This window comes from Carcharodon carcharias, chromosome 6 (genome assembly GCF_017639515.1).
Source record: "Carcharodon carcharias isolate sCarCar2 chromosome 6, sCarCar2.pri, whole genome shotgun sequence".
Taxonomy (NCBI): Eukaryota; Metazoa; Chordata; class Chondrichthyes; order Lamniformes; family Lamnidae; genus Carcharodon; species Carcharodon carcharias.
The window spans coordinates 36169096-36193489 of NC_054472.1; the positions used below are offsets into that span (position 1 = coordinate 36169096).

The 24394-nt window shown below is 41.4% G+C and overlaps 1 protein-coding gene across 1 annotated transcript in view; it reads left to right on the top strand.

The window, feature by feature from the left end:
- Positions 1–24394, top strand: part of dcaf13 (ddb1 and cul4 associated factor 13) — a 105260-nt gene that overhangs the window by 22153 nt on the left and 58713 nt on the right. Inside the window, exons 5-8 of the mRNA XM_041189079.1 lie at positions 2405–2560; positions 10382–10459; positions 10557–10639; positions 19424–19588. Coding sequence (XP_041045013.1) covers positions 2405–2560; positions 10382–10459; positions 10557–10639; positions 19424–19588 — 482 coding nt within the window. The remainder of the gene's footprint in view (positions 1–2404; positions 2561–10381; positions 10460–10556; positions 10640–19423; positions 19589–24394) is intronic.

The window sequence follows — 24394 nt, forward strand, 5'->3', positions numbered from 1 at the left end:
TCGAAACGTCAACTTTGCTCTTGTCCGCCGATGCTGCCAGACCTGCTGAGTTTTTCCAGGTCGTTCTGTTTTTGTTTTGGATTTCCAGCATCCACTGTTTTTTGTTTTGCTGGCTGAAACAGGTTACAGGTACCGAAAAAAGCACCAAGTTTTTGCCCCAAACCTTTACAAAACCCTCAGAGCAATATCACTAAGATTTGGCTGAAACTTACAATCCCCAATCCCTGGTTTGTCCAAAGTTGACTGTAGGCCTGAGTCAAGGTGACCAGACTTGACCCTTCTTCCAACTGCAGCCCAAAACCTTATGGTTGAAAGCGCTTAGAATTCCCAACGTGGCTGGCCTGTCTGGTGTTGACTGTATGAGTCTTTTTTTTTTGTATGCCTGAGTCAAGGTGACCAGACTTGACCCTTCTTCCAACTGCAGCCCAAATACTCAGATCTGCTCTGCTTTTATAATAATTTAACTCAGACATGTCGAAACATATTTCCTGTTATTCAAATATCCATTTAACTGATTTCATGCAAAGTCCAGACAAATGTCATCAGCTCCTGCTGGTTGAAACAATACAAGGTTTTCCATGGTAGATGTATCCAGACGAATATAATCAGTTCTTATTGTATGAGCAATTCTCTTGCTGTTTGAGATAGCACAGTAACAGCACCTGACTCCAACGTTAATGATGGTTTGAATGACTCTATTCCACTATTATTGTCTGTGATGGATGAATAATTCCTTGAGTGTATTGTATTGATATGTCCTTTGTGCCATTGTGTTGGGTAATCAGACTTTTAGATCAAAAAAATAAAAACAAAAAAACTGAGGATGCTGGAAATCAAAACAAAAACAGAATTACCTGGAAAACCCAGCAGGTCTGGCAGCATCGGCGGAGAAGAAAAGCGTTGACGTTTCGAGTCCTCATGACCCTTCAACAGAACTCCACTTGCCTGGTTAAGGGTCATGAGGACTCGAAACGTCAACTCTTTTCTTCTCCGCCGATGCTGCCAGACCTGCTGAGTTTTTCCAGGTTAGCCTTTTAGATCACTTTAGTCAATGTCCAAACCCTTTTGATGAGTCACATGTTTTCACTAAATGTCTTTCACTAGTTTTTCACTAAATGGTGGTGGTAAATGTTTTTCACTAAATTAATCCCTTGTTGCCCAGCCCTGTACTGCTGACTGCAGCTTATCTTTTTGAAATTTATAGTTCCAATCATGAGGTCAAAACATGTACATGGTTTTGAAATTATGTTCCACAAATTTTCCAGTTGGAGGGGATTTTGATCCCACACGCTCTGTTGTCAGAAATGCATTTGACATAAATCCCATCCCAAATCATGGTGTTGAGAAAGTTTCATGGTTAGTGTAATCATGGGGTTGAGAAATTTTCATGGTTAGTGTAATCATGGGGCTGAGAGAGTTTCATGGTTAGTGCAGGTAATCTGTCATTAAATGGGTACATCAAAAATGTTCACTTGGTTGTGTTGGTGGCAGTTGTAGCAGTACCCAGCTGCTCTGACAAGAGCACCCTGTTTTAGAACTCAGATATTCAAATGAGGAAGGATTGAAAACTTGAGCTGAATCTTTATTTGTTGGCAAGTAGTTTTTTAAACAAACTGTATATTGTACATCTCTAACCACAACCCCACTTTCAATCTTTTTTATTTATATATATATATATATATATATATATATACATATATATATATATATATATATATAATACCCACCATCTAAATACAATTAACACACAGTTGGTGTACAGTTAACATCCTGAGGCCTGGGAAAGACCTAAGGAACATTTTTTTTCATGGAGCAAAATGTCCTCAAAGAAAATTGTTCCCATATGTAGTATTTTGGTTTTCTATTACGGAGCAGAACAAGGAGTGGAACACGGATTTATTGGGCATTTAAAAGTTGCTGAATAAATAATTCGTCCAGCTGATCCTATGTGTCTTGAAATCAGATGCCTTCTCATGGGCAGTTGGGGATGGGCAACAAATGCTGGCCTTGCCGGGGTAAAAAAAAACAGATGAACAAACAAATGTGATGGAGTTTATTATACCTGTTCCATAGTTTGTAAAACTGTTCAGGCAGCAAATAAGTGTGAAAATGTAACTGCAGTTCCATCTGCCTCTACTGAAAATAGTTTGTCATTCCCTTTAGTCACTTGTCTCCGTCGCCACCACCTATCTATAACGTAGTTCTCCTCCTGTCTTTATGAATCAACTGAACAGGAGCAAAGTTAGAAAATGTGTTAATTAGCATTTTCCTACTGTCAACTTTTATCAAATTACCATTTTCATATCTTAAAAGTACAATGCATTTCATCCTGGCGTTGTAGCATACTTTTAGCACTGTGTGCTTGCTTAGATTTCCAAGTAAACATGATTATGCTTCTGTTTAGACTGTTTACACAGGAATTGATCATCATTGGAGGGATGGTGTGTTTGCAACATGTGGACAGCAGGTGGACATCTGGGATGAGCAGAGGAGCAGCCCAATCCGCTCATTTACTTGGGGCGTGGACAGTATCAGCAGTGTGAAATTCAACCCGATAGAGGTAATGCTGCTACTTCTGAGAAAAATCCTGTCATTTACTGAAAGTAAACAAATACAGCATTTGACTAGTAAAATGAACACATGATTTTAAACATTATTGTACAGGAGATTGTGTTGCCCCTTCATGATTTAAAAAAAAATGTTCTTGAATTAAAATTGGTCTCAAGTCATCCTGTTTATCAGGCTGAAACTGGCAAGTCTCCTCTGCTTATAAAGCTGGAAGATGTTTTCCACACTAATCCCACCAGAGGGCAAGAAAAGCTGTGGAAGAAGTTTAGAGAATACACCAAGCTTATAATGCTATTCCTGGGTTGGCGTATTTTAATTTGGTACATATTTTCAAATTATGATTTGAGAAATGCCACTGTCTGATCTTTTTGATTCCACTTTGCCTACATCACTGTATCTTAATTGCCTTGAATAGAGGCAATGTTGGATGGATGTGGGGGTCCAGTGCGGGTCTACTTCTGCTTTTAGTAAATACATGGTTAGGCTACTGTTAGTGTGTTGTGTTCTTGAAGACCGGAGTGGCTTCTGTTCCAATGCCCTGTCTGAAAGACTGTATTCCTTCAGTACTGTACCAGAGTGTGGGCCCAGGTTATATGCTCAAGTCTCTTGAAAAGGACTTAAACGCATGGCCTTCTGTCTTAGGAGGGAACATTACCATGGCAGCATGTGTTTTCATGTGTGACCCATAGATGAACAACTTCTTTTGGAAGTCATGTTAAGTTTTTTTCATTTGCTGGGTGTGGGCATCGCTGGCTGGGCCAGCATACATTGCCCTTGAAAAGGTGTGGTGAGCTGCCTTTTTGAACCGCTGCAGTTCCTGTGGTGTAGGTACACCCAATGTGCTGTTAGGGAGAGAGTTCCAGGATTTTGACTAATTCAGGTTGGTGAGTGGCTTGGAGGGGAACTTCCAGGTGGTGGGGTTCCCATGTATCTGCTGTCCTCGTCCTTCAACATGGTAATGGTCGTGGAAAGTGCTGTCCAAGCAGCTTTGGTGAATTTCTGCAGTGCATCTTGTAGGGGGTACACACTGCTGCCGCTGTGCGTCGGTAGTGGAGGGAGTGAATGTTTGTGGAAGGGGGTGCCAATCAAGCCAGCTGCTTTGTCCTGGGTGGTGTCAAGCTTCTTGAGTGTTGTTGGAGCTGCACTCAACCAGACAAGTGGAGAGGCTGCCATCACACTCCTGATTTGTGCCTTGTAGATGGTGGATCGGCTTTGGGGAGTCTGGAGATGAGTTACTCGCCGCAGAATTGCTATCCTCTGACCTGCCCTTGTAGCCACAGTATTTATATGGTTGGTCCAGTTCAGTTTCTGGTCAATGGTAACCCCCAGGATGTTGATAGTGGGGGATTCAGCGATGATAATGCCATTGAATATCAAGAGGCAATGGTTAGCTTCTCTCCTGTTGAGAGATGGTCCTTCCTTGGCACTTGTATGGCGGGAATGTTACATGCCACTTATCAGCCCAAGTCTGGATATTGTCCAGGTCTTGCTGCATTTGGGCATGAACTGCCTTGATATCTGAGGAGATGCGAATGGTGCTGAACATTGTGCAATCATCAGCAAACACCCCCACTCCTGACCTTAGGATGAAAGGAAGGTCACTGATGAAGCAGCTGAAGGTAGTTGGCCGAGGATACCACCCTGAGGAACTCCTACAGTGATGTCCTGGAACTGAGATAATTGACCTCCATCCATCTCTGAGCTAGATATGATTCCAACCAGTGGAGAGTGTTTCCCCTGATTCCCATTGACTCCAGTTTTGCTGGGGCTCCTTGATGCCACACTCAGTAAGATTTTGCCTTGATGTTGAAGGCAGTCACTCTCACCTCATCACTGGAATTCAGCTTTTTTGTCCATGTTTGAACCAAGGCTGTAATAAGGTCAGAAGCTGAGTGAACCTGGTGAAACCCAAACTGAGCGTCAGTGAGCCGGTTATTACTAAGCAGGTGCTGCTTTATAGCACTGTTGATGACCCCTTCCATCATTTTACTGATGGTTGAGAGTAGACTGATAATTGGTAATCGTCCTGGCTGGATTTGTCCTGTTTTTTGTGTACAGGACATATCTGGGCAATTTTCCAGATTCCGGGTAGATACCAGTGTTGTAGCTGTACTAGAACAGCTTGTCTAGGGGTGTGGCAAGTTCTGGAGCATAAGTCTTCTGTACTATTGCCCAAATATTGTCAGGGCCCATAGCCTTTGCAGTATCATGTTTCTTGATATCACATGGAGTGAATTGAATTTGATGAAGCCTGGCATCTGTGATGCTGAGGACCTCCATGGGAGGCTGAGATGGATCATTCACTCAGCACTTCCGGCTGAAGATTGTTGCGAATCTTTTGCACTGATGTGCTGGGTTCCTTCATCATGGAGGATGGGGATGTTTGTGGAGCCACCTCCTCCAGTGAGTTGTTTAATTGTCCACCACCATTCACGATTGGATGTGGCAGGACTGCAGAGCTTAGATCTGATCCGTTGGTTGAGGATTCGCTTAGCTTTATCTATCACTTGCTGCTTATGCTCGTTGGCACACAAGTAGTAGCTTCACCAGTTGACACCTCATTTTTAGATATGGCTGGTGCTGCTCCTGCACTCTACATTGATGTCCTAGCTTGGTGGTAATGAAAAAGTGGAGGATATACTGGGCCATGAGGTTACAGATTGTGGTTGAGTACAGTTCTTCTGCTGTTGGCTCATAGTGCCTCATTGATGCCCAGTTTTGCGTTGCTAGATCTGTTTGAAATCTATCCCATTTAGCACGGTGGTTGTGTCGTACGACACGATGGAGGGTATCCTCAATGTGAAGACAGGACTTCGTCTCCACAAGGACTGTGCGGCGGTCACTCCTACCAAGTGGCTTGCTAGGCCATTTCAGAGGACATTAAGAGTCACTACATTACTTACTCACAAGCCTCAGCATGAGCTCAGCAGATTTCCTCCCTAAAGCACATTAGTTTTTACGACAATCAACAATGGTTTCATGGTCGTTAGACTTTTAATTCCAGATTTTTTTTATTAACAGGCTTTGAACCCGGGTCGCCAGAGCATTACTCTGGGTCTCTGGATTACCAGTCCAGTGACAACACCACTACGCCACCACATGCTTTGTAGACTCAGCTCTTGGGCAAACACAGCCAAAAACTACTATTCATAAATACTATATATTAATTGAATTTATCTTGTTTAGGTAGGGTAGGTTGTAAGCTTGGACAATATGGATGTGCAATTAAATACAGTGCGAATAGCTGATGGCTTGTTCTGGTATACTTGTTGGTCTTTCCAAAAACGCATTTGTAACGTAGCCCTATGTGAACCAACTGTCTTCGTGTATTTGATACGGATAGTTCGCATTTGTTGATGAATAATCAATATGCAGTTCAGATTTACTCCTCTGCCCCAAAGTTACCTCATACTGCATCTTGGAAAAGCTCTCTGAAATCAGCAGCAAAGAGGTGGCATTGGCTCATCGGGAAGAACTGATGTGTGTCATTTGGCATATAAGTGAGGAACCATTTTTATGTTAATCTTAATTGAACTTTTTCTTGTCCTTGATCCTAATCTATCTGCTGACGAGAAAGCAACCACTAAGATCAGTTGTAGTTTTATAGTAGCAACTATTAGCACTTGATATGCCAGTCACAACAGAATTAAGGAGAGATTAATTACTTAGATGCTCATATCTAGCTGTTTCTGCTGGTGTATGTTTTTTTTTACAATTGGTGCCTGGCCGAATTAGATTTTAAATAATTTGATCATAGCAGAATTTAATAACTGATTTCTTAATTCACTTGATCTCATTCAATTAAGGTAAATGGGTAGCTTTATGGCACTCTTTAGCATTTTTACTATTTGATGCATTATTTTCGCTTGAGGCTGGCAAGGATCCACTGACTTGCTCATAAGCTGTGGGAATTTAAAAAAGCAAAGAAATTATTAAGCTTTCTCGTGCTTTTCTAACATAAAAATAAATATAGCACTGAAAATCTTTAACATTTTCAAACACAAGCCTGTAATTTTAGATGGTGGAATTATCAAATTAGAGCCTAATGCTTGTGCAATTGTTTGGAATCTACAAATGCTAGTTTTTAGTCAGAATCAAAACGGCCAGATTTGTGGCCCTAAAATATACAGAAATAAGTACCTAAATAAAAGCAAAATACTGCAGATGATAGAAATCGGAAATAAAAATAGAAAATGCTGGAAAAACTCAGCAGATCTGGCAGCATCTGTGGAGAGAGAAACAGAGTTAACGTTTAGAGCCCATATGACTCTTCAGAGCGGTGAGATGGTGGGGCAGTCGTAATGTCACTGGATTAGTAATCCAGAGGCCCAGTCTAATGCTTTATGGACATGGGTTCACTAAATAAGTCCATGTTGTTTTGACTCTATTCAGTTTCTCCTTCACATCTCTCCGCTGTCCTCTGCTGTTACTAATGCTTCTGATATCTCTTTCCACTTCAACTGTGGATTCACCCCACAGCTGCCCACCATGATTGACAAGGCCCTTGTCCTGGTTGGTGAAGTAAGCTCACTGAGCCATATGGCCTGTTTCTATTTCTTATGTTCTTATATTCCGCTAACCTTGCCTGTCAGGCTTGGCAACTCTCGCCCCGAATAATTACCAACAATGTGGGTACTTCAGTTTTCGGTTGACCCGTGATATCATTCTTCTGTGCATGAGCCGCACATCGGATGATCTCCTCGAGCATGCATCAAGCCATACAATGATGTCATTCTCAGTGTTCAGTACAATTTGCAGTTCCTTAGATGATGCATTCTGTGCCCACATGCAACAAAGCTTGGACAACATCCAGACTTGAGCTAATAAGTGGCAAGTAACATATGCACCACACAAGTGCCAAGAAATGACCATCTCCAACACGAGATGGAACTTAATGGCATTGCCTTTAATGAATCCTCCATCATAAAAATCCTGGGGGTTGTGGGGGGGGTGTCACCATTGACCAGGAACTGGACCAAAGATCAAAAATACTGTCACTACGAGAGTAGGTCAGAGGTTGGATATTCTGCGACAAATGACTCTCCTCCTAACTCCATAAAACCTTTCCACCATCTGTAAGGCACAAGTCAGCAGTATGTGGAATACTCTCCAGTTACCTGTATGGGTGCAGCTCTAGTGTCGCTCAGGATAAAACAGCTTGCTTGATGGCACTCCATCCATCACCTTAAACTTCCTCCACCAGCAGCGCGCTGTGGTGTGTGCAAGCTACAAGGTGGACTGCAGTACCTTACCAAGGCTTCATTACAGGTTTGGGAAGTACTTCCAATGTCTACTACCTGGAACAGCAAAGGCAACAGGTGCTTGGCACACCACTGCAAGTTCCATAGAAGTCTCATATCTTCCTAACTTGGACTTGTGTCTTCACTGAGGCAAATTCCTGTAACTCCCCACCTAAAAGCACTGTGGGAGTACCTTCATAAGGCCTGAATCACAGTGCAGAAGAGGCCCTTCGGCTCATCGAGTCTGCACCGACACTTGAGAAACACCTGACCTACCTACCTAATCCTATTTACTAGCACTTGGCCCATAGCCTTGAATGTTATGAAGTGCCATGTGCTCATCCAGGTACTTTTTAAAGGATGTGAGGCAACCCACTTCCACCATCCTCCCAGGCAGTGCATTCCAGACCGTCACCACACTGGGTAAAAAAGTTTTTCCTCACATCCCCCCTAAACCTTCTGCCCCTCACCTTGAACTTATGCCCCCTTGTGACTGACCCTTCAACTAAGGGGAACAGCTGCTCCCTATCCACCCTGTCCATGTCCCTCATAATCTTGTACACCTCAATCAGTTCACCCCTCAGTCTTCTCTGCTCCAGCAAAAATAACCCAAGTCTATCCAACCTCTCGTCATAACTTAAATGTTTCATCCCAGGCAACATCCTGGTGAATCTCCTCTGCACCCCCTCCAGTGCACTCACATCCTTCCTATAATGTGGCGACCAGAATTGCACACAGTACTCCATCTGTGGCCTCACCAAGGTTCTATACAATTCCAACATGACCTCCCTCCCCCTGCAGCGGCTCAAGAAGGCGCTCACCACAACCTTCTCAAGGGCACCTAGGGATGGGCAGTAAGGGTGTTGCTAGTGACGCCAACATACTGAGAATTAATGAGTTTTAAAAAGTGATAGCTTATCCTGTGTGGGTGCTGCCAACATTCATGACACAATTCTGAAGAGTCATACGGACTCGAAATGTTAACTCTGTCTTTCTCTCCACAGATGCTGTCAGACCTGCTGAGACTTTCCAGCAATTTTTGTTTTTGTTTCTCGACACTACATTTATTTTGGCATGGTAGTTTCCCTCAATCCCAGGCCATTGAACGTTACATTTACATCTCCTTCCAGACCTGACTATTCCAATGCTTCCTTTTGTACCACATTGATAGCAAAAGTTAAAGTATGAGGGCAGTATTTGTAAACTTGGTTTGTATTCCTTTAGGAGCAGACATTTTGAGAAGCGATGTAATCAAGGTCATGAAATGATAAAGTGATTTGATAAGATAGAGAAAAACTATTCCCTCTGCTGAGTTATTGAGAATAGGACATAATATTAAAATTAGAGCTCGGCCAGTTTGCAATAAAATCAGAAGTAACTTTCTACGGAAAGAGTAGTGGAAATCTGAAACACTGGTCCCAAAAGGGTGTGAATGCCAGGTAGTTGAAATTGCCAAGGCTGTTGGATTTTTGTTTGATCAGGGTGTCAAGAGTTGAGGTACATATCAATTGTGATTTAATTGAATTTGTATATTTTGCTATATGTTTTATCTTTGGAGAGTTACTTCGTATCCTGTGCTCTCAAGCAGCTGAATAACCTATTCCTTTGTGAAATGCAATTCCATTACAATGGTTGCAAGAACCAGTCAGAGGCTAGGAATTCTACGGCAAGTAACTCACCTCCTGACTCCCCAAAGTCTGTCCACCATTTACACGGCACAAGTCAGGAGTGTGATGAAATGCTCCCGACTTGCCTGGATGAAGCTCAACGCCATCCATGAAAAAGCAGCCTACTATATTGGCACCTCATCCACCATCTTAAACATTCACTCCCTCCACCACTCTGTCGTGCAAGACAGCAGTTTTTACTATCTACAAGATGTACTGCAGCAACTTCCAAACCTGTGACCTCTACCACCTAGAAGAACAAGGGCAGCAGAGTCATGGGAGCATCACCACCACCCCTCTAAGTCGCACACCATCCTGACTTGGAGCTTCCTCCCTAGCAGCATTCTGAGTGTACTTGCAGCAGTTCAAGAAGGTGACTCACAAGCACCTTATCAAGGGTAATTCGGGATGGGTAACAAATGCTGACCTTGCCAGCAATGCTGACATCCCAGGAACAAATATAAATAACACAGTAATAGGAAATCATGAAGCAGGATATAATGGAAATGAAATGTAAGTAATTCAGTCGCCATAAACCAGTGACCTTGGGTCTATAATCCTAGCTGTTTTTCAGTTGCTGGCTTTTATGGGATGGTTAGCTTTCCTGTAGCTGTAGTTCTGCTTTTGCTAGTATTCTAGGTTGGTGCGTCCTATAGTAGATGCTTATCTTTAATCCTGAGAAAATGGCACATTTGAACTCCGTTGTAAATTGAAGATGCTTAAATGGACTTTAAACATGTTTTGAAGTACAATGAAATAGTAGACACACCCAGGATAGCAGACCTTTTGTTAGCTGTGCACCAAGGCTCACCTTAATTCTTGAATAGGTTTGGTTTAATTATGTATTGTTGATTTTGGGGACTGTACTGGTGCTAATGGTTGTATTCAATTTGTGTTCTATTTTAGACTTATCTTCTTGCAAGCTGTGCTTCAGACAGAAATATTGTTCTGTATGATATAAGGCAGGCAACCCCCTTGAAAAAGGTATGGCATTTAACATTTTCAATTCATAAATTGAATAGAATTAAATTGTCACATAGCTATGTTTGTTTCTTTTAACACTCAAATTTTATCTTAACAGGTTATCATGGACCTGCGGACCAACGCTGTGTGTTGGAACCCATTGGAAGCCTTTATTTTCACTGGAGCAAATGAGGATTACAAGTAATTCCTTGTCTAAAAAGATTAGAATGATTTGTGTAAAACCAGTGCAAGGAAAGAGAATGGATCTGAATGCCTTGCGATTTAGTTGTGGGAGCTGTACACAATCATTCAATATAGTTATCTTTAAAAATGGGGATGAGATACAGGGAGTAGCAGGCAATGTTTGGTTATAGATTCAGTTTTACTAAATTATCCCTTCCAGAGTCTTGAAACTAAATTTTGAATGTTGCCCCATCCAAGTCAGAGGAACTAGTGTTACATGATGCCTTGTCCCAATAGATTCAGTAAATCAATTATAACTTTATTTTAATTGATTTGTCTTCATACATTAATCAGATTAAAGAGCTGCATCTTCTGAAAACTCAAGTCACTGTCTTAGAACACCATTCTGAAAAAAATATATCTAAATAACTTGTGCTTTATTTGAATGTCATCAGTGGCTCACTTGGTAGCACTGTTGCTTCTTAGTCACAACGTTCCATGTTCAAGCCCCACTCCAGGTCTTGGAAGATAAAAATCAAAGCTGACACCCCAGTGGAGTATTGATGGAATGCTGCACTGTCAGAGGTGCCTTCTTTCAGATGAGACGTTAAGCTAAGACCCCATCAGCCTGCTCGGTTGGATGTAAAAGATCCCATGGCACTATTTCAGAGTAGAGCAAGGAAGTTATCCCGGGTGTTTGGCCAATATCTCTCCTGCAATCAAGATCACAAAATCAGATTCTCTGGACATTATCAGGTTACTGCTTGTGGGCATTTGCTGTACATTACAACAGTGACTACATTTCAAAAAGTACTTCATTAGCTGTAAAGCGCTTTGAGACATTCAGTAGTTGTGGAAAAATGGTATATAAATGCAAGTCTTGTTTCTTTTTCAACAAAATATTTTGTTCCCATAAATTACAAACTTAACACACTTCCAAACAGCAGTCCCTCCAATCCAGCTTGCCGATCTGAAAAAAATAAATAGTTAAAACGCTTTTCAGGAAGTCAAACTGATATTGAGTAAGGACTCAACTGAATACAAACACAAATCCTAAACTGGTTGGACTTTATTCAACTAAATTGTACAAGGTGTGCTTATTCTGTTTGTGCTGAATACCAGTTTTATATTCATGACAATTCCTATTTCTCTCCCAATGTTACCATCTTCTAGGATAATCTTTCATAAGATGTGTACATCGTTAAAAATACATGTCACATCAACTGAGTTTTGCTGATCATGGAGGACCTGTTTTTACTGTATCCATTTCTCTCGCACAATCTGATATTGTGCTCCTTCCTGAAAAACCTGATTGTTGCTGGTATGGAACTTGAGCACGATATCTGTCACTATGAAGAATCATGGAGCTACTATAAAATAAATTAGAGACTCTCATGAAATTTATTGTAAATTGCAGCAGCTTTTAATCTTGTGCAAGAGTAGTTTACCCCTGTTTCCTAGATTAAAAAGAAAATATGTTCAAAACTTACAGGTAATACATTTCAGCAAATGCCTTTGGGTGTCTATTGATAACTGATAGACTTAGAGATCTTATCAATTCTTACAAGAAACACTGAAAATCCTAGAATCATACCTCCTCCAGGCTATTTATTCACTACATTTATACCACAGCACTGATTCAAATTTTGCTATTGATGGGTGCGTTCTGAATGGAAGATGGATCAAATTTAAGTCAAAAAAGCATTGTAACTCCCTAATTCAATACTGTCAGTAGTGATACTTAATGGTAACCATGTCAGCAACATCAGTAGAGCATTCCCTCTTCACCAAATTCTTGAGTTCTCAAAGTATAAATTGACTACAATGAGAAAACGCCTGAAAGTAAAATATATTAAATATTTGTCTAAATGCAAGATACAGAAGAGCTAACGGGATAAATATTTTGTATTTTTTCTTTCACCCTTTCTTTCCAGACTGAATTTTTTTAACATCCACTTAGAATACTTTCAGACTTATCGATTTTAAGGTGGCCCATGTAGTTAACATAGAGGAAATGAAAATAGTGGAGAATCTACCCCTACATGCAAAAATTGTAATGCATTTAACCAGCAGTGACTCAATCTAAAGACATACTTTGTCCATTTGTTCCTGTGTACAATCTCTCCAGGTTCTCGTTTCCATCAATTACTAGTGTCATACAGAAAGGTACCTCAATGATATAAATTACTTCCAGCCTTTGACTTTGTTTTACCCATTATGTTTGCAAGAGAACAAAGTAGCACTTCTGCAAACTGTGCAGTACTCTATTCCTGCAGCATGCAGAGTTCTGGACCTATAACTAGTTTCAATTGCTAAGTCCCTTTGAGTTTTGTTTCTCCTAGCTCCAGCAAAAAGTAACTATCTATAATTATCTTCAAAGGAAGATGAGGTTAATTTATTTTTCAAACTTTTCCGCCTGTTAGGCTGGAAGAATGCAACCCTCCGCCCTTGGGCATCGTATATGTTTTGTATTTCTGAAAGCTTCGTTGTTTGTTAGTGCTTACTGCATAAAGTTGCAGCCAAAGTGCCATTTTTGCTAAAACTGCACTACATTTAATTTTATGAATGTCCACTGTAACCATCTTGAAAAAGTTAATTGATTTCTTTTAAAACAGCTGATTGTAATTATTGTTGATTTATAAGTGAACAAATTGATCACTTGCCACTGTGTTTCAAGAAATTTTAGTTTCATTGCAAGTCTTTTTGCTGCATAATAAATTCACAGCCACAAATAGATATTTTTGCTCCCGTAACAATGTTAAGTTTGTCCTAAATATTGAATGAGGGGAAATTAAAAATTTATTTGTTTATTAATTAATTGAGGAAAATTTAAAGCAATTTAATTTGTTTTCTGCTCCAAATTTTTTTACATCCTCTTCCACTCCTTCCCTACTTTAAAATGTTACTTGCTTTCTCTTATTGTCATAGAGTCATTGCGGCAAAGGAGGCCATTCAGTCCATTGAAAACATGCTGGCTCTCTGTAGAGCAATTCTGTCAATCCCATTTCCCCGCTCTACCCAAATGCACATGGGATACAGGGTAATTCAAAATTGGCTTAGCAGAAGACAGAATGTGATGACAAGGATGCTTTAGTGACTGGAAGCCAGTGTCCAGTGGCATACCACAGCGATCTGTGCTGGGTCCCCTGTTATTTGTCATTTATATAAACAACATAGCTGACTATGTGGGGGTTAGGATTTGGAAGTTTGCGGATGACACAAAGATTGGCCAGATGGCTAACAGTGAGGTTGAGTGTTTTGGGCTACAGGAAGATATAGACAGGATGGTCAAATGGGCAGATCAGTGGCAGATGGAACTTAACCCTGAAAAGTGTGAGGTGATACACTTTGGAAGGAGTAATTTGACAAGTATTCAATGTACGGCATGACACTAGGAAGTTCTGAGGAAGAAAGGGACCTTGGTGTGTGTGTGTCCATAGATCTCTGAAGGCAGAGGGGCATGTTAGTGGGGTGGTGAAAAAGGCATATGGGGCACCTGTCTTTATCAATCAAGGCATCGATTACAAAAGTAGGGAGGCTGTGTTGGAGTTGTATAGAACCTTGATGAGGCTACAGCTGGAGTAGTGTGTGAAGTTCTGGCCGCCTCGTTATAGGAAGGATGTGATTGCACTGGAGGGGATGCAGCGGAGATTCACCAGGATGTTGCCTGGGATGAAACATTTAAGTTATGAAGAGAGGTTGGATAGACTTGGGTTGTTTTCGTTGGAGCAGAGAAGACTGAGGGGTGACCTGATCGAGGTGTACAAGATTATGAGGGGCATGGACAGGGTGGATAGGGAACAGCTGTTCCCTTTAGTTGAAGGGTCAGTCACAAGGGGACATAAATTCAAGGTGAGGGGCAGGGGGGGAGATGTGAGGAAACACCTTTTTCTACCCAGAGTGTGGTGACGGTCTGGAATGCACTGCCTGGAAGGGTGGTGGAGGCAGGTTACCTCACATCCTTTAAAAAGTACCTGGATGAGCACTTGGCATGTCATAACATTCAAGGCTATGGGCCAAATGCTGGTAAATAGGATTAGGTAGGTAGGTCAGGTATTTCTCACGTGTCGGTGCAGACTCGATGGGCTGAAAGGCCTCTTCTGCACTGTGATTCTGTGATACCCCTTAACCCTGCAAAGTATATTTCCTTCAAGTGCCCATCCAGTTTCCTTTTGAAATAATTTGTTTTCTCTGCTTCTGCCACCTTTTGTAGGCAATGAGTTCCAGGACATTACCACTCGCTGCTTTAAAAAAAAATCCCTCACATCCCTCCTGCATCTCTTGCCCAAAGCGTTAAATCTATGCCCCCTAGCCCTTGTATGATCATCTAATGGGAACAGCTTTTCTTTGCCTACCTCATGTAAATCTGTGTACCACTATCAAATCTCCCTCAATCCAAGGGGAACAACCCCAGCTTCTCCAACCTAACCTTGGAGCGAAATCCCCTCAACTTTGGACCCATTTTGGTAAACCTCCTCGGCACTCTCTCAAGGACCCTCACACCCTTCCTTAAGTATGGCAACCAGAACTGGATGCAATACCCTAGCTGGGGCCCAACCAGAGCTTTTATAAAGGTTCAACAAAACTTCCCTACTCAGTACCTCTATCTATGAAGCCCAAAATTACATAAGCTTTGCTAACTAGTCTCTCAAGTTGTGGCACCTTCAAAGATCTATGCACATGAATCCCAAATCCCGTCGCAGTGAATTTGTAATATTGCTGTTTGCCACATCTCTGTGTGCGTGCGTGTATGCGCACACACTGTTACTTCATCAGAAAATGCAATTCGATTGGTCAAACACGATCTGCCCTTTACTACTCTTTGCTCGTTCTCCTTAATTAACTTAAACCTCCCCAGTGCCTATTGTTGCTTTTCCCTCTTTATTGTTTCTATAACCTTACCTACCATTGATGTTAAACTGACCAGTTTATTGCTAGGAATGTCCTTACACCCCCCATTGAACAAGGGTGTCACATTTGCCACTTTCCAATCCTCTGGCATCTCCACCTGTCTAGGGAATGTTGGCAAGCTCATCTGCTATCTCCACCCCCACTTGATTTAGCAACATGGGATACAAGCTATCCAGACCAGATGATTTATCAACTCTAAGCATAGCCAGCCTTTCCAGTATACCCTGCCTATCAACTTTCACCCTGCCCATTACCTCTACCATCTCCACTTCTCTCAATATTTTGTCGGATTCCTCTTCCTTACGAACCACTGCAGAAACTTAAGTATCCTAGCCTTGTCCTGCACCTCTAAGTGTATCCCAACCCCTTTGTCCCTAATGGGACCTATCCTGTCTTTCATTTGCATGTTGGTAGAAGATTTTTGGGTCCCCTTTTGTGTTGATTGCCATACTATTCTCATATTTTCTCTTTGTCGATCTTATTTTGCTCTTCACTTCCCCTCTCAACTTATTATATTTGGCCTGGTTCTTGCTTGAAGAATTCACCTGACATGTATCATGCACTTTTTTTTGCTGCTTCATATTCTCTGTCTCCCTTGTCTTCCAAGGAGCCCTGGCTTTGTACCTGAAACTTGTCCTCAGAGTTCTCTGTTGCAGTTTTTCCTGTCGGCCTTTGGTTCTATTCTACCCTGCCTAAATCCCCCCCCTCATCCCATTGAAGTTAATCCTATTTTAGATTGTTCCTTGCTCTTCTCCTCTACCAACGTAAAACTTCTGACACAATGATCACTCTTACCCAAGTGATCTCTGACAGAAAATTGGTCTGTCTCATTCCCCAGCACCAGATCCAACAATGCTTCCTTCCTAGTTCGAACCAAGGACTTGCTGATCAAGGAAATTCCTTGTTCTCCTTATCCTTCGCTCTAACTCTATCCCAATCGATATGTGGGTATTTAAAGTCCCCCTTTACCACTCTATAGTTCTTGCCACCTCTGTATTTTTCCTGTGGATTTGCTGCTCTCTCACTATTTGAATATCCCCAGTAGCATGATCATACTCTTTTTGATCCTCAACTCTAAGCAAATGTATTCTGTCATTGCCCCTTCAAGAACATCATCTTATTCCAAAACTACAATGTTTTCTGTAATCCATACTGTCACCCACTTGCCTTTTTTTTCCTGATCTCTTTATATCCTTGAATACTAGGCTCCAATCCTCACCAATTTTAAACCACATTTGTATTGTTGCCACTATATCACGTTCCCACATGGCTAATTGTGCTTGTTGCTCACCAACCATATTCAATACACTTTGTGCATTTACATACATACATTCCAAACCTGTGTTTGTATTCCTTGTAGTCCTCCTTAGTCTGCTCCTATCTAACATGGTAATGCTTCCTTTTCTAGTACTATCCAAAACCCTCACCTTACTCTTTTTTTACTTCCCTGTGCTAGTGCTTCTCTGCTTGCCAATTTAAATAGTTCCCAATCACACTAATGAACCTTCCCATGAGGACGTTGGCCCCAGTCATGTTGCGATGCAACCCATCCCTTTTGGAGGTGCAACTCATCCCTTTTGAATAGGTGCTTCCTGCCCAGAACTGGCCCCAACGCCCCAAGAATCTGAAGCACTCCCTCAAACCATGCATTGATCCTCCGTATCTTCCTGTTTTCACTCTCACTGGCACACAGCAGTGGAGTAATCCAGAGATGATTACCTTTGAGGTCCTACTTTTTAAATTCTTCCCTAGCTTCTGAAAACCTGACCTTGGATTCTCAGTATGTGCCCTCTCAATGTCATTGCTACTGACATGTACCACAACTTGTGGCTCACTCACTTCTTCCTGCAGAATATCCTTTTCCCTGGCACCAGGGAAGCAACGTACCATGCAGGGCTCATGATGGCAGTTATAGAAATACCTGTCTGCCAACACTTCTGTTTATTTATCTTTACTTTTTGTTTGTTAATGGATCCAAACTTGTAGGAGTCTTCAGCAATTGGATTTAGCTTTTGTTTAATGTGACACAAATTGTGAATTGATTTGAGCTTACTTAATCTAGGGTAAAACTTTGGAATGAATACGTGGAGTTTTAAGTATTAGAGCTGAAGTTCTTCGGTGCTGGAAGTGATTACGCCAATGTTGCTCATGCATAAAAATGCTATCTGTAAGCATAATAGTTTGTTTATTAACATGGTACAGGCTTCTGAGATGAGGTTTATAATTGGGGAAATGTCTGTCAAAGCATGAGTTCCTTCAAGATACATTGATGCTTTCTTGTACAAGAGCCATAGCTAAGGAATAAGAGGCAGAGCACCGTGGTAAACAGATGATTTTTCTGACTGGAAAGAAGTATGGAATGGGTCCCCCAGAGTTTGGTGTTGGGGCCATGGCTTTTTGTGTTCTATATAATTGTACTGGACTTTGTATGGAGTTGTACACCTTATACCATGTTGTAAACAGTGACCATGATAGTAACATGCTTCATTTAGTCATGGGCAGACAGGTGAAATGGGAAGACACATGGCAGTTTAATTCGGTTAAGTTAGAAGTGATGCACTTTGGGAGAAACAACAATGGGATAGAATATAATAATTAAAATGGTACTGTTTTGAGAGGGCTGCAAAAACAGAGGAACCTGGGAGTGCATACTCTCAAATCTATGAAAGTGGCACGGCAAGCTGAGACAGCAGTTTAATAAGTTATGTGGCTTTGTAGTTAAAGATATTGAATACAAAAACAAGGGAGCCATGCTAAACCTTTACAGATCTTTGACTAAGCCTCAGCTGGAATGTTATGTAAAATTTGGGGCACCACACTATAGGAAGTATATCCAGGCCCTGGAAAGGTTAAGGAGGAGGTTTACTAGGATGGTACAAGGGATGAGGGAATTCAGTTTGTGGAAATATTGGAGAAGTTGTTCTCCTCAAAACAGGGAAGGTTAAGGGGAAACCTACAGAAGTAGTTAAAATTTATAAGGGATTTTGAATGCATGGATGGGGAGAAACTGCTACTAGAAACAGGATTGGTAACAAGAGGCCATAGATTTAAAATAATTGGGAAAAGAGGGAAAATGAGTCATTTCTTCACACACAAGGTTAAGATCTGGAATGCAGTACCCGAAAAGGGGGTGGAAATATACTATTGGAAATTCTAAAAGGCAATTGGGTATGAACTTAGAGGACTAATTTGCAGAGTCATGGGGAAAAAATTGGGGTATGGGTTTAAATTGGACAGCTCTTTCAAAGCATAAACATAGGTGTGATGGGGCCAAATGGTCTCCTGTAATGTAAGACTCTCTGTCTCTAAGGCACTGGTTAGCTTTTCATTGCCAATTAGGATGCAATGTGTTTTGAAAAGGAAGAAATCTGAAACAATTGACCAGTCTTTTTTTTATTCTAACTTGCTATTATGGCTACGTGAACCCTTGCACAAAAAGCTGTTAAAGCATTTTTTTTAAAAACCATCGTAGTAGTTTAGTTACTTTCTGAAATCCAGATAGTGGAAGTAGAGTAAGAATCTTTTCTTTCAGTAAGGTAAAGAATCCTGAAAATTGCAGAACTTTCGAAAGTGCCACATCCAACATGACCAGTGTTAGAAATGTTAATACTGATAAGATCAAAGTAGGTAACTTTTAAAAAAAAAAACCTGTTGGGAAATATTTAATGACGGGCACTTTCATTGGTAACTTTTGTAATCAAACTTTGAATCATGTGTATATGCAATATTCTTAAATGCTCCGATTCTGTTTCTTCTTTTCCCCTAAAAACAAGTTGGACAAGTAGATCTCTTCCTGTCTGCCATTTATTGTATTTTAAAAAAGAAAGTACCTCCAAATTTTAGTATGTAATGATGGACTAATTCTTCATCAATTTTCTTATCTTTATGCAGCTTATATACCTTTGACATGCGCTACCTTGATAGTCCCCTAACTGTGCACATGGATCACATATCAGCAGTACTTGATGTTGATTACTCTCCAACAGGAAAAGAGTTTGTCTCGGCCAGCTTTGATAAATCTATACGCATTTTCCCTACAGAGAAGGGACATAGCAGGTTGGTGACTTTTTAAAAATATGCATTTTTTATGTTAATTCACCAATTAGAATATGAACATTTCTCCACTTTTTATATTTGTTGTTTTTTTGTGTTTTATTCCGTCACCAGTTTGGGGGTTGTCAGTGCAGATGGATTGAGAGTAACATGTATAGTGATATCATGAGAAGCGATTCTGCTTGGCTGTTATTTCTGTTTTATAGTTTGGGATTCAATGCTAATGCATTTTCTTTTACATTCAGTTTTTTATTCTTTGCGTCAAGAGAAAAGGAGTTTATGTTGAAAACACTCTTTCCAGTAAGAATTGGGAAAAATGTTTGATGGATGTTGGACCTGCAGACTTAGAATTTTTAATCTCCTTCCTGTTCCATGGGTTAGATTATAACTAATAATCATGTGTGTGGTGGAGTAGCTTGATCAGAGTTCTGAGAAAGAAAAAAAATTGATTTCAGTCAGTGTATTGCCAGTATACTTGGTCTGTTGTGTTTTTTTTAATGGAGTTAGACCTGAATGAAGCTGCTCTGGGAAACAAAGGGGCCCCTTAAATCTGGAAATTTCTACCCTGAAAGGTCAGATGTTGAGTCAGTTGAAATTTTAAAGACTGAGATCAACACATTTTTATCAAGTAAGGTTATCAAGCGATATGCTGCCAATTGCCAATGCTCCTCCTCTCCTGGGTAAACCTCCCCAACGTGTGGGAGACCTCCCGTTTCTTGCCCTCTCCCAGGCATTCCATGCTCTCTTATCTTGCAAGGCTATCACAGCAGACCTATGAATGGCTCTAAAGCATGTGTGTATCCAGTGGATGAAGTGTGTTCAGTGAGTGACAACTGGCAGATGTATCACGAGTGGCACTGTCATGCATTTGAGAAACGTGCTCTGAGAATGAGGAGAACTGACTGAGGTATTATCTGATTGCTTAAGAATGGAGTAACTAGCAGTGGAAGGGACAAGTGGAGGTGTATATTAAAATGGAACGATTGCTGCTTTAAAAAAAAAGGAGGAATGTGAGGCTGATGAGAATGGAGTACACTCAATTACGCAAGTGAGACGGAGTACACTACAGGATGTCAGCCAATCTGTGACTCTTCCAGTTCGGTCATTCAAACACTACCGAATCTCAGTCCAGGTCCTCTTTGTCATTCTCCTGCATGATCACCTTGTGGGCCACCTCCAGCCATGCCACTTTCGTGGCGGTGGCAGTTTTTTCCCCCAAGTTAATGGATAAGAGGACTGCCCTTCTTGCACCCAGCAGAACATCCACTGATAGTGAACCTGGATACAGCCTTTGCTCTCTTTGCCAATATTTTCCTTAATTTTCTCTTTCAAAAACCTCACCATGAATCTGCAGATGTCCTCCTTTATTGCATCTGTAAACTGGCCCTTTTTTTGCACGCATTGGAGATGCAAAACCATAAAGTAAAATAATAATGAGGCATCCTTGTTGAAATTGGACTTTCCCATGTTCCCATGATGTTGCTTTTGTGTTTTGAACCCTGGCATTGAACCCTGCTCAGTTCTCATCCCTGTGTTAATATCAGGACCATGGTGTTCTGTTCACATAGTATAAAAAGCATTCCATCAGAGTACACTGCTGGCTTCCTCAGCAGGATGCATCTGGCTGACAAGGACAACTATGACCTAACAGCAATGCTGTCTTCCTGCAATCTGGATGTGCCACATCCAACATGCTGCAGATGTAAAATAGAATGGGAGAGTAGCAAGGCTAGGAGTAAACGGTCTTATTTTAGCCCGCTGTGTTACTGAGAGAACTTTTTTAACTCATAAAACCACAATGACAGCTCAGATATTTCTACCAGTAAGTGTATCCAGAAAATGGTTGCTTTTTATTATCAGAATTCACTTCATTTATCTGTGCCTGTATGATAGAACAGTAAGTGGGAAGAAGGATTACCATTGATGCTTGACCATTCCAACCTATATTTAAGTAGCTGACTTAACCCAGGCTGTTGCTGGCTGTGCAGGGTAACAATGCCAGCCTGATGTCCCAGATTCAAAGACCCCTAACCAGTATAACCTTAACCCTCACACTCAGCATTGTCTTCATTGTACTTTCTCCATGCCAAGGATGCGTTGGCCACTGATAGTGCAATTTCTAATCCACCCACTTAGCTGAGTCATAATTCTGTTTTGCTTTTCCATTCATGATTGCAGCAATCAACAGGAGAGATTTTTTAAAAAATGACAAAAAAGGAAAGTAAAAGTGCTAAGGCAAAAACTGAAGCTTGTAACAAGGGAAAAACTCATAAGATGCTACAATCTACCCACTTTCCTGTATGCCTCAGAAACCTGGATAATAAGTAAAGATCTGTGGAAGAAAAGAGGTCTGTGAAACGTGCATGCTAAGACGTGTGTTAAAAAATCCATATACAGGGCATAAGACAAATGAAGAGATATATGAAATAGCAAGAGGGAGAACTCTTAAAAGTGGCACCCAGTAGTTTGGCCATTTGATCAGAGCTGAAAAGCTACAGCAACCTCTTCTGGAGGGCAACAGAACAAGGGGTCAGCCTAGCATAGTTGGATGAAGGATGTCAGAGAGTGGTTGCAAAAAGGCTACAGTGAATGTGTGAGGGTGATGCAAGACAGACAAGTGTGGCATACCATGTCAGCACATGATCTAGCAGGTGTAGCTACAAGCAGCAGCAAGGCTAAAATAAGTAGCAGGGAAAGCTAAAGGAGGAGTGAATGAGACTGAAGGAGAATCATTCCACGCTAATGGCTGGAGACTGGTGCCTAAGTTGGGAGAACTGTCCCACAGTCAACAAACAGCTTGACATAATACTCGAAATCATTTGCAGCAGGTAACATTGTAGATTCATCCATCACCATTGTTTGAGATGTCATGTCTCACCAAAGGATGGAGAGCAGTAGTAAGCAGTTAGGTTAAAATGGCCGTGAGAATCCTCATGTTGACTTCAGACCCATGACGCCTTGTAGTCTCTGGTCAAAAGAAGGCTATGGAAAACTCCTGATTACCATCTTCTATCCTTCCACCATTTAGCTGATGAATTAGTAGGATTCCATGAAAGAAGCACTGTGGAAAGTAAGGACACAGGTGTACTCTGAGGGACTTAGGCCACTAAGTGTGGTTCAGTAGTACCATCGCTGACTGGATATAACAGCTAGACTGTGCCTGTGTCAAGGGGAGAGGAAATCAAAATGAGGCACTAAGCACCTAATAAGCCTCATCCTGCCAATCTGACAGATCTGCCTCTAATAGACTCAAAGACATTGGTAAGAGTGACCACAACATAGTCCAAGACAAAGTCTCATCTTCGCTGCAAGGAGACCCTAAAACCACTACCAGCATTCTCAGTGAGACAGACTAAGGTCAGGTATAGAAGCTTCATGTTGAATATCCCTGAGATACTGCAGGCATTCAGAGACAGCAGAATTGTATACAATCTCAATTTTTAATTTTATGGCCCAACATGAGTTGAGAATGACTGCCCTTGACATCAAGATAGCATTTGACTGAGTGTGGCATCAAGGAGCCCTAACAAAACTGAATTCAATGGGATCGGGGAAAACTCTCCACTGGATGGAGTCATACTAGCACAAAAGAAGATGGTTGTGGTTGTTGGCAGTCAATCATATCAGTCTCAGGACATTGCTGCAGAAGTTCCTCAGGGTAGTGTTCTAGGCCCAGCCATCTTCAGCTATTCCATCAATGACTTTCCCTCCAGCATATGGTCAGAAATAGGCATGTTTGCTGATGGCGCACAATGTTCACCATTCACGACTCACATACTGAAGCAGTCCATGTCCATGTGCAGCAAGACCTGGACAATATTCAGACTTGGGCTAATGCAACAAATAACATTCGTGGCACACAAGTGCCAGGCAATGACCATCTCCAACAAGAGAGAATTTAACCATCATCCCATGACATTCAATGGCATTATGATCACTAAATCCCCCACTATCAACACTCTGGGGGTTACCACCGACCAGAAATTGAACTGGACCAACCATATAAATACTGTGGTTACAAGAACAGGTCAGAGGCTGGGAAATCTGCAGAGAATAACTTCTGACTCCCCGAAGCCTATCCCCCATCTACAAGGCACAAGTCAGGAGTGTGATGGAATACTCTCCACTTGACCTGATGAGTGCAGCTCCATCAACACCCAAGAAGTTTTACAGGACAAAGCAGCCTGCTTGATTGGCACTCCATCCACCACCTTAGAAGTCCAGAGAAGGTTCAGTAGGTTGATCCCGGGTATGGTGGAATTTTCTTATGAGGAAAGGTTGGGCCTGTACTCATTGGAGTTTAAAAGAATGAGAGACGACCTTATTGAAACATATGAGATTCTTAGGGGGCTGGACAGGTTAGATGCTGAGAGTTTGTTTCCCCTTGTGGGAGATTCTAGGACCAGAAGGCATAATCTCAGAGTAAGGGGTCACCCATTTAAAGCAGAGATTAGGAGGAATTTCTTCTCTGAGGGTAGTTAATCTCTGGAATTCTTTACCGCAGAAGGTTGTAGAAGCTGGGTTGTTAAATATATTCTAGGCTGAGTTAGACATTTTTAATCAGTAAGAGAATCAAAAGTTAGGGGGGGAAAGGCAGGAAAGTGGAATTGAGGATTTTCAGATCAGCCATGATTTCATTGAATGGTGGAGCAAACTCGATGGGCCGAATGGCCCACTTCTCTTACATCTTATGGTCTTATGATCATTCACTCCCTCCACCATCGACGCACAGTGGCAGCATGGTGTACCATCTACAAATGCATTGCAGCAACTCACCAAGGCTTCTTCAACAGCAACTTCCAAACCTGT